This window comes from Mus pahari, chromosome 19, assembly GCF_900095145.1.
Source record: "Mus pahari chromosome 19, PAHARI_EIJ_v1.1, whole genome shotgun sequence".
In the NCBI taxonomy this organism is placed as follows: Eukaryota; Metazoa; Chordata; class Mammalia; order Rodentia; family Muridae; genus Mus; species Mus pahari.
In genome coordinates this window covers 73,792,973-73,804,389 of record NC_034608.1, presented here as the reverse complement: position 1 = coordinate 73,804,389, position 11,417 = coordinate 73,792,973, and the positions used below count along the sequence as shown (strand labels likewise).

At 36.4% G+C, this 11,417-nt stretch overlaps 1 protein-coding gene across 1 annotated transcript in view; it reads left to right on the top strand.

The window, feature by feature from the left end:
- Positions 1–11,417, top strand: part of Galntl6 (polypeptide N-acetylgalactosaminyltransferase like 6) — a 1,056,791-nt gene that overhangs the window by 434,626 nt on the left and 610,748 nt on the right. Inside the window, exon 3 of the mRNA XM_021218705.2 lies at positions 1,357–1,495. Within this exon, the coding sequence (XP_021074364.1) occupies positions 1,357–1,495 (139 nt within the window). The remainder of the gene's footprint in view (positions 1–1,356; positions 1,496–11,417) is intronic.

Here is an 11,417-nt window from a genome sequence, read left to right as displayed (position 1 = left end):
TCTCTCTCTCTCTCTCTCTCTCTCTCTCTCTCTCTCTCTCTCTCTCTCTCTCTCTCTCCTGTCTTCTCTCTTTTCCCCTGCTTCTCTATAATAAAGCTCTAAAACCATAGAGTCTATGCTCATCAAGATCTGCTGCGCTCACTCTCCCCGGTGTGGGAACCCCTCATCCCTCATCCCTCTCTCCCATAACCCCAGGGTTTTACAGAGTAGCCCTGGAGCTCCCAGGTTTGGCTGTCCCTTGTCCAACCCGCCACAAGAGTGGGTCAGAGGCTTGGATGCCCACCCGGGGCTGAGTGGGAAGAGTCTGGCAGCCTTCCCATGTCTGCCTGACCCGAGCATAGGTGGAACTCTGGTGGGGCATGGGCCTTCCCTTCCCCACTCTTCCCCAGGGCCCTCTTTTTAGTTCCCACAGGGGACTGTGATAGGGTTGAAAAAATATATTGGATGTTGAAAGTGTAAAATCCAATCTGAATCTCCGTAGTTTCAGAATGGCTATTCTAACTCAGGCTTTCATTGAGATGTATAGACTTCAGGGCTGGTTAATTTTATTGTGTGATGTTTTTTATTTGCAATTCATTATAATAAGGTTTTAACAAATAAGGAAATGTGTAACCACGGAATCGCATATAAATGAACTAATAAACTCAATGTACCCAAAATGCAATCCATTAGTTATTTTGTTAAATAGCCCATATTACAAGATTGACACAATTTAGTCTTTAAAAAGTATAGAGTAAGCGATAAATGTCTTTTTAAATGCTAAATGTTAGCTTTACTGGGTTTTCAGTTTCAGTTGAATAACATGTAAATCATTAAATGTACCTAAGCTAATGAACAAATGAAGGAAGAAACTAAACAATATTTCCACTAGTGCCCTGAAGTTTTATGCATATATCTGTTTGTAGTGCACATCTTAGTATGGTCTTTGCTTTAAAGTAGACACATATGTGTGTGTAATGCCTATGTGTGTGCATGTTTGATGTTTGTGAGGTAGGCTCCACTAGAGAAATCACATTAGTGTTTAAGTTGGGGTAGTAATATTGATGCCAGCTTCCATCATCCACACACAGGTATACTTACATACATATGCAAAAATTAATATCTAAGTAGTACATATGAGAAAAATGAAATATTTGTTTTGGGGGTGTTGTTTTACATGTTTAATATAATAGATTTCAGTTCAATCATTTTTCTGTGTATGCTGTATTTTCAACTTTTCTTTAAGGCTAAAAAATATGCCAGTGTGTATAAATTTCACATTTTCATTCTCCATTATCTGTTGATGACTCTCTGTTCTGGAATACGAAATGGATTTTCTTTCAGTTGAAAACCTAATTTCTTTTTCTTTCTTTGTAGGGAAAGGTGAACATGGAAAACCATACCCCCTTACTGAAGAGGACCGTGACGACTCTGCTTACAGGGAAAACGGCTTCAACATTTTTGTCAGCAACAATATTGCTCTCGAGAGGTCTCTGCCAGACATCCGCCATGCTAAGTGAGTACGAGCATGCTAAGCGTCTTTGTTTCTTTGACTGTTCTGTGTTATTATTTTTAAATGCCTATTACCCTGGTATATGTAACCAACATACCACACTATTCATTTTGATTAAAACTTTCATGATTTGTAATTTTAAGTACATATAATTAAAATTAAATAATTTTATAAATTCTGAAAGAATGTCAGCTGCATTGGTTACCTTCTCATTGTTGTAATTTTAAAAATGACTAATAAAATAACAAAACAAAGAAGTACATTAAGGGGGAAAGCTTTATTTGGCTAGGTTTGAGATGATTTAGCTTAGGACAGCAGAAAGAGATCTGACCGAAAGGGCAGCCTGCAGCTATAGATGAATCAGAGTGGGTCTCTTCAGGCAGGTGCATGTGTGCATCTGACCAGCAGGGACATACACACATCCAAGTGACCCCCAATCAGAGATGAGGCAGGAAATTGAACCAGGAGGTAAAGTATAAGGGCCACTTCCAGTAATCCATTTATTCTCCCTAAACCCTACCTCCTAAAGCTTAGAAGACACCAGGAAACAACACCACCACCGGAGATCAAATGACTGAATGCATTAGCCTGTGACACATATTTTGAATCTAAACCATGACATAGAATCTGAAAATTAATACATTTTCATTACTTATATTATCTTCATTTAAAACAAAATGTTTTAAAGAAGATACTCATACTTTTTCTTTGACATTATGGATTGGAGATTTTTTTTTTTTTTTATCCTGGTCATTGATGTCACCAGAACTGTCTCAGGACATGAACCTTCAATGGAATGATGTCTTAGCCAGGCTTTTCTTAGGATCCTTGACCTATTATCCCCATAAAGAATGATTAAAATGAATGATTACATGGTCATAGTTCCTTTTTCAATTTCCTGTCACTTTGTGAAATGCTTGTGGTTTTACAAATGACACTGAGTTATGTTTATTGAACTATAGCTAAATACAGTATAAATTAAATGAAGAATGGTGCTGTGCGTAACCCTCTGGAATCTACCTCTCTTTCCTGACCTCTACATTATCCATAAATTGTTAGTTTTAATGGGGTCAGGCCATCTAATCTCTTGTGGTTTTCTGATGGCTTAAACAAAGCCAAAAGAATGTCACAACGTGGGAAGTGAATCGGATTTCCAACACCTGAACAAGGATTCAGCCACAGTGGTGACTCCCACCTCAACGTTCTTTCAGACACACTTATAAGAGAGGGGTGTGGAGAGGGGAGAAGGGAGAGAGGGAGGGTAGGAAAGAGGGAGAGAGGGAGAGAGGGAGGGATTTAGGGAGATAGCCAACAGAAATAAGAGAAACTACAAAAGAAATGAAGATTAGAGTCATAAACTAAGAATTGTATATAAGTAACACTCAGCATTTTGATAATTAACCCTTAAATAAGAAAAATATCTTATGCATTAGGGCTATAGTTTTACGTGCACTACTGCTTTTTCATTTTATTTGGCAAATGTAGGAATTACTGCCTTTGTCATCAGAATGTGTGTTAAATTATATTTTCTAATATCCTTAAGTATAGGATTAATATGAAGACCTAACAGAAAATTCTATATACTGTCCTTGGCCTTTTATTCATATAAACAATGCCCAGATTGTCAACAACTATTTGGTAGTGGTTCCCACTGATCAAAACCCTTTCTTTGTATGAGACTTTATAATATCTAATGTTCCTCTATTGGAGAAGATTAAATGCACTTTTGGCATCATAAATATGTTCAGACAATAATTTCTTTTATCTCCTTTCTCCCCTCAAATTTCCAACCTACGAAGGCACATTCCAAGAGACAGTGTTACAGTTGGAAATAGGACCAGAGGGAAGTTGACAGACTGTTCTTTTCAGAGCATATTTTTTGTGTAGCCCCAATCTTGGAACTAAAAAAAAAAAAAAAAACTGCTAAAAGTAAAAATAAAACTATTTTCACATCCACTGAATTTAGATTATCAAGAAAATATTATTCTAAATGTTAAGGAAGGAAACTGAACCTGGATCCTGAAAAGGGCCAAATGTCATGGAGTAAAATGATTATCAAACAAAAAGTCAAAGCAAGCGCTAGCAGAGACTATATCAGGACAGTGTTCGGAGATGACCAGGATGACAGCTTAGCTGGACTTCAGGTCATATCTGATTCTCAAAAGGGCAACGAGTGAACCCTGCTGCTCCCTGACTTTGTCAGAATCTCACTTGCAGAAAAACACAAGCTATAGCCTTGCAGAACCCACACTGCTGCAAATCCATGCTTCCGGTTTCACTGTGCTTCTTAAGTGGATGGATTTGACAGTAACACTGTCATATGGTCTCTGCAGATGACCCTAGACATTACTGATTCAATTCAACACGTATTTCAGGGTTATTCATGTAACTATCCTGCAGTTAACTGACCATACTTTGTTTATGTTGATTCAGCCTGCAAAATAGGGTGCAAGATTTGTGTGAGTTTGAAACAAAATAGTTCACAGAAATTTTGTACAATCTCACAGTCCCAGAAGGAAAGGGTTCAGGTTCTTTTCTTTTTTTTTTTTTTTCTGGGCTTTAAAATCATTGTGAAAATATTACATTGAGGGGTTGTTTTTAGCTTACTCTTGATTCTAATTCACAAGTTCACAATTCATATGCTTCTGGCATGCACTGCTGATCTGTGGACCTCTTCTCAAGCTCATTTTTCTAGCTTCTGTTCTAGTTGGTTTGCTATGATTAGTGTACACTATTGCTTACACTGAAGAATATTCACTACCAGTTACCTTAGAAATATCAGACCACATGGCTAATTTCTTTTATTTCCCTTGCTTCATTAGTTCTCACTAGTATCAAAGCTAAAAGCCATCTTTGGTTGCATATGTCATAGACAATAATAGGTATGCCATAGACAATAATAGACTCATCATATAACCATGGGAGAACTAAAATCAAATGACAATGGGCAATAATTTGATGAGCTGTACTTATAATCTAGTAATTAAATTATGTCAAGATTTTTTTATTTAGATTTTTTAAATTCATTTTACAATTTTTTTATCATCTCCCTGTTTTGCAGTTTATAGTATCTGTGCCTTTGTATTATCAGCTTTCTCTTGTTCCTCCATTCTATAAATCTATATGTCTTCAAGCTATAATCTATATAATCTGTATATTTCTAACCACCCACCTCTTTATCATGTCTGCTGCCTCATTGTCTAGAATTTTTTTTTATCTTCATTTCTTATTTTTTTAAATATAATGCTGATAAGATATGAAGGCGTTTGTTTTACAAATGTCTTTTTAGTAGCTCTCTTAAGGGTTGATTTCATAGCACATTTTAAGTTTTCTTACCTTCCTATATAGACATCTACTTGGCATGTCACATATGTGTTTTGTAGTATTTAGAACATCTTATTTAATGTACAATTAGGAAAGTAAAAAATTTAAGATGTCTACGTGAATTCATAATATATAACAAGGAAGACATGTATAAATAATGGAAGATTAGCCCATATAGAAAAAATGTTCTGCTAAATTTCTACATAAATATTTTAGTAGTAAAGAAGGATTGAGGAATGTATGAGCAAGTACTCCATCCTTGGCGTAATCAAGTCTAACCGTTATTATCATTAACATGATTCAGAGCATGACATAATTAATGTATGAGAAAAAAATAAATGTAAAAGAAGAGGCATTGGCTCCGTTGAAGTGCCCATGCCTATTGGTTGATATATAGGGACCTTTTATTATGAAATGCCCATGCCCACTGGTGGATACATAGGACCCTTTTATTAAGCACCTGCCACTCCCGTAGTACCTATAATTGAGTAGACATAAAATCTTTCCTAATCTTTTATTTGTTTTTATTTTGTATATGTGTATATACATATGTTTGTGTTTGAGGTGGGGAATGGGGTGTGCATATGCCACTGGGCACTTGTAGAAGTCAAAGGGTAATATATGGGATGCAGAGAGGATCTCAAGTCTCTCTTTGCACTAAATGGGTCCCAGGGAATCTAACTTCAGTGTCAGGCTTGGCTGTAAGTACCTTTACCTGCTGAGCCAACTAACCAGCTTTAACACTCTTTCTCAATAACATTCATCTTTGTTTCCCAGAGAAAGAAATGCATGAAACAAAGTGACATAAAAGCCTCAAATAAGGGAATGATATATGATTGCATCAGATTCATATGAATAAGTGATTGCTATTTTATGTACTTTTAATGCATTAAAAATGTTGAAAATACAGGTTTTTAATACAAATTTCCATGGATGTGTTTCTTACATGAGGTTTGTTACTTGTGAGGTGGCTGACCATCTAGGACATTTTAAAATTACAATTGTCTCACCCTGCTTCATGGCTTTTCCATTTTATTATCTTATTTCATACAACTGAGTTTCCCTAGCTGTGAATAGTTTTAGCTTCATGGCTTTGACAATAAATGGAATATGGAGTATTAGGAGCAAACTCTGTGATATCTCATCTCCTGAGAAAACGCAGGAGCACCGTGCAACTCTTGGACCATATGATTGAATTTAGTAGTATTACAGTGATTTCACACAAGTATATCATACTCATGCTATCTGGACAATTTCAGAAGCATTTGAGAGATTGTCCCAAAATATTGCCTTTAATATTGCAATTCTGTTGATGAGAAAAGTTCTCAAATGTGAGTCAAATATAAAATGTAGTACTGAGCTCCAGAATGAGGAACATTCGACCTCCATGGCACAAGAGTCTTTCATATGAGACAACTACAGATATGAAGGTGTTGCGCTCAAAGTTCAGAATACAAGGACATCAGAAAATGTAGGACAGCCAGGCATGGTATGCTCACAGTCCTAACCCCAGCCATCACAGATGTTTGTATTGTGCTGGAATAATATCTGGTAAGGTTCAGAAAGAGCAGGTAGGTGTATTCATTACACAGTGCCTTGCCTGTCGGAACATTTGTTACGAAAGGATTCACTTTCCCTGATAAAGAGCACAGTATGTTCCTTCTACACATAATAAAGGGAGTTTGTGAGCATAGTCAGAACTTAGGTTAAACTTCTCACTGTTTAGTAGTCTACAATCTAAACATTCTTATCTACCAAAAAAGGATGGAATATCCAACAGACTTGATTTCCACAGTCTATGTAATGGAGTTGAAAAGTTCTGTTTTTCTATTTGAACTTTTATTTTCTTATTACACTACGGATGCAGTCTTCCTTCATTTCCCCGACTACAGATTAAGATTTTTCAAACTGAGACCAGGTCTGCCAATCAGTTGTAGCATAATCTACTAAGGGTTTTTAGAATCGTTTGTTGTTTGTTTCTAATGATGATGCTTTATTAAATTCCTCTCAAACTATTTACTTTGCTTATTTTCATTTACATAAAATGTACCACATGAAAAAATAAATTAATTCTACCTCTAAATTTGACTTGCCATTATATAATTAAATTAGTGGGTTAATTTTAGTTTAATAGATATGTGTTCAACTTTTAATTAAGATTTAGTCAATATGCTTAAAATATTTATTTTGATTATATATTTAAAAAGTGATTTAATAGGCTTGACTTTTTAATGCTAAAAGTCATTCACAGCAATGTTTGGATATAAGTAGCCAAGAGTTTGCCAAGAATAGTATTTTCTATTTCCAATTTTAACAAATTTCAGCACATTCGGACTGGTGACGGTGACTCTTTTTTCATGTTCTTAGAGTGGCATGCATGTGAAGTTCATTAATTACTTTCATTCAGTGAGTCACAAGTAAATTCAGCATCATAGTAAAATAGAACGCCTCTTTCTGGGCTCTAGTCAGGTGTGATACTGTCAGAGCAGGAGGTGGAAAATATGTTTTTAATCAAAGGGGATTCAAAGTAAAAGCATTTCAAAACATTATGTTAAATTTAAAAATCAATAAAAGTTACAAATAAAGTAGTAAAGGAATGAACAGTCAAATTCAACAAGTAAAAGTGAACTTCCAGAACTGAAATGCATGCTTCCCGTATTGAGTAGAGCTGTATTATTGTGTATAGATATGACAGTATACACATCAGTCCATAATTGTGTTTCTGTAAGTCAAGATATAGATTCATAATGAAATCACTACAATAAGAAGTTTGCAAACATTCTCCTCACCTTAGGACTGAAGACTGAGAACTCAGGAAGAGGCTTTGATATTCTAAGTATGGCTGTTGGAGATAACAATTGTTTGCTGTGAGAGAAACCAGTTGACGACCTGTCAGGCGTTCAGCCTTCAGCATGAATGACAGATCATGAAACAGAGTCTTTGAAAAGTGAAATAAGGCCAAGGAGAAGGGCCTTTTGTCTCAGCCTGTGAGTGGGAAAGCCGTGTACACAAAATAAACAAGCAAACGAGCAAACAAACCTTTTAGGAATGACCTAGCAGTTTCACTCCTATATCTCTTGACTTTCGAGCTTTTAGTGAATTTACAATAAGAATCAAATAAAATACTGAAAATGCGTGTGAGTGTGAGAAATAGAGTCCCATTTTGAATTCCTCAAAGAAAACAGCATAGATGTCAGGCATGGCTGCACCCACCTGTGATCCTAACATCTGAGAACCTGAGGACAGAGCCAGAGGGCTGGAGGTCAGCCTGGGCTTCACGGAGAATTCGAAGTGAGGTTTCCAAACTGCAGGGAAGAAATTGATTTTTTTTTGTCTATAAATGTTAACATAGCAATCATAACTCTAAATTCACTATTTAATTTTACTCATTCCGGGAGTTTTCAGAAATTAAAAGCAGTGCTAAAGAATATAACTTACACATAGCAATTGTGGGTCTGAGAAACTTGTTATTCCCAAGGAAACAGTGTCAGCCTTGGGATCTTGGCATGCTCCCACCCCATGTCCTCTGAAGAACCCTGCTTCTTCAGGAAGCATACCATCCAATAATTTCTGTTTATGTTCTTACCAAACAAAGCAGCTTTTTCAAAACATAGCAGAAAATTGTGACATCTCAGTATACTCTAAGGAAGGCTAGAACCACCTGGAAGGCAGCCAGTGTTTTTCACAACGATGTAGCAATGTCTGCAGACATTATTTGTTAGGAACAAAGTGAAGAACCAGAGGTCAAGGAAGAGAACTTAGCTATATCAATCAACCCAGAGGTGGCCTCTTGCTGGGCACTAGTTGGTAGTTGATAACACGAATTGAACTATTATTACTATTACTATTACTATAATTATTATTATTACTATTTTGACTTTTATGCTTGTTTTTATGCTTGTGTGTTTTCAGCAAGAAAAAGCACACAATGTTGTGCAAAGACAGAGTGGGAGGGTAGAACTGGAGGATGGAAAAGAATACAATAAAAATATCTGTATGTCTTTAAAAGCGACATCATTTTAATGACTTCATCTGTAGAATGATATATATTTCAAGATTAAAAGGGAAAAAAACCAGAAAACTCCTTTTAAGTGTAGGAATATCAAAGCAACCCATACTGGTTATAAACACTAGGACCACAATTCTGTATTGGAAAGATGTAGACTTCCCTAAGATAATCAGGTCAATTATTAAGAATTAAATAAGGAATTCTAATAACAAATGGTGTGTGTCGAAACATTATCTTTTGTAATATGATATAAATATGTCTAGATTCCAACATACTGTAAAGCACAGAGACATAGAGAAAATCAAAACAATAAAGCATGGTCTACATACATATACACGCACACACACAGACACACACACACAGAGAGAGAGAGAGAGAGAGAGAGAGAGNGAAAGAAAGAAAGAAAGAAAGAAAGAAAGAAAGAAAGAAAGAGACTATCATACTATATGGTATTGGGGAAATAGACCCATCAGTGAAATGCGTTCTATACAAGCATGAGGACCTGAGTTCAGATCAGCAGAACTCATACAAAACCTGTATTTGTAACTTCAGTGATGGGAAGGAGACAGGAGTGAGGTTGCCCTCGGGCTTCTTTGCCAATCACTCTGGCTGAAATGTACAAGTCAAAGTTTAGGGAGATACCTGCCTCAAAATAAATTTGGTGAAGAGAACATTTGCCTATACATGCTCAAGTGCATGTTCATGCACATGCACAAACATACACACAAGTACACACACCCACGCACATTCATATGTATACTAATATAATAGGAACACATACAGTCAAAAAAATATAAATTTGCCATAAGAGATAGTAGAGGTTGTATGTAACAGAAAAATAATTTAAACCACTTACTTTCAATATAACGGCAAAGCTAAAACAAAAAGTTACCAACAAAATAGGAAAGAATATCATCGAATGTCATTAAATGGAAAACAGTAATGATTAAACAGAAATTACAAGCTACAGAAAAGAACCAAAAGAAAAGTAACTAAGTTTTTTTTTAAAAAAAAAAAAAAGTCTTAGAGCATCTTAACAGAAGACTAGAAGTTATGCAATAATGAAAGAATGAGGCCAAATAAAAATAGAGGTTATTTCAAAATACAGAAAAATACTCTGAAGAAAATCAAATAAAACTTGGATGAATTCATGACCCAACCAAGTATTTGAAAATTTATGGAGTGAGCCTTCTTGATGGACAAAACAGAGAGAAAAAGCAGATGATAAAATATTTGAAAAATAAAAAACAGATAATAGGGGAAAATATCTCAGATTTATTGGAAAATGACACTTAAACATCACAAAATCCAAATTTTCAAGGAATATAAATGGCAATGGCCTGTAGTGTATTGATTTCATGAGGCAAGAAAGATGTGAGGATTAACAGGACTTAGTAGCTAGTTTGGTTCAAACTTCAAGAGTCTGACAGTGGGTAGCTTATTTCAGGCATATTTAAGTACAATGTATGTGACCTCTTTCATAAAGATGGTGTGTGGAGACTGACTGAGAAGCCAGGCTCAGGATAAGGATCTGAGGATGACTGATTTAAACATAAGAGTCTGGATGAGCTTAGTGTAGTCTGGTCAATGGATAGAGCACCAGTCACCAGGCTATTAACTATACACACTCCTCGCTTTCTAGGCAGAAAACAGGTGATAAGTCTCCTCCTTTGAAGAGAACAGCTTCCATGTTTAAAATCCCTACTATGCTAGTTGCTATCTGTGACCATAAGGACCATGTGTTTCCTACAAAACCAAACAAACGAATAGAATATTGACAGCAGTAAAAGATACCTGTCTCATTGCATCCAAGGAAATCATAGTAAAAGGCACAGCAAAGGCAGCCTCTTAAAAACAGAGGCCCAGTGAATACATCTACAAAACAACTCCTATTCCTTAACTCATGGGATACTGCAGAAGAGAGCATGGAAATAAGCCAGCGTCAAATCAGGGAACTTGCTGTGAGATTGTTTCTCCTAGTAATGTCAGGAGCAACACCATAAACTTTCACAAGTGTGACTGCCTAAACATGAGCTGAAGAAAGACAACAAGATACTTGCCAACGTGAACAGCAGCAAAGAGGAGTTGGGGTGGGGATACAAGGCCTCCAGTCGACACAAAGAACTATGGGCAACAAAGGCATGCTTCAAACAGGAGGAACAGTCTCCTCCGGGGAAGAGCATAGCAATTGGTTGTTCAATCAGGATGCCTGAAATCACACATGTAGGTAGAATTATTTAGACTGCGCAGATTGTGTTTTGGGACATATATGCATACACATACAAATACATGCAAGCAACAACAATGAAAAAGAGGCCATGAATTTGAAAGACAGCAAAGAAGGGGTATGGGAAGGTTTGACAAGAGAAAGGGAAAGGAAGAAATGATGCTGTGTTATAGAATGGCAAGAAGTAAGAGAATGAACACAAGAGGTCACTATGGCTCTGCTGGGCTTCACTTGCCAGATAAAGATGATATCTCAGGCTTTGGGTGATCATTGACTGGCTTCATTACAGTATGGGTGGGACATGAGCTCATGGACCACCAGGACTGCCTGGAGCTATTGATATTTGTGACTGCTTGGGGAGGGAG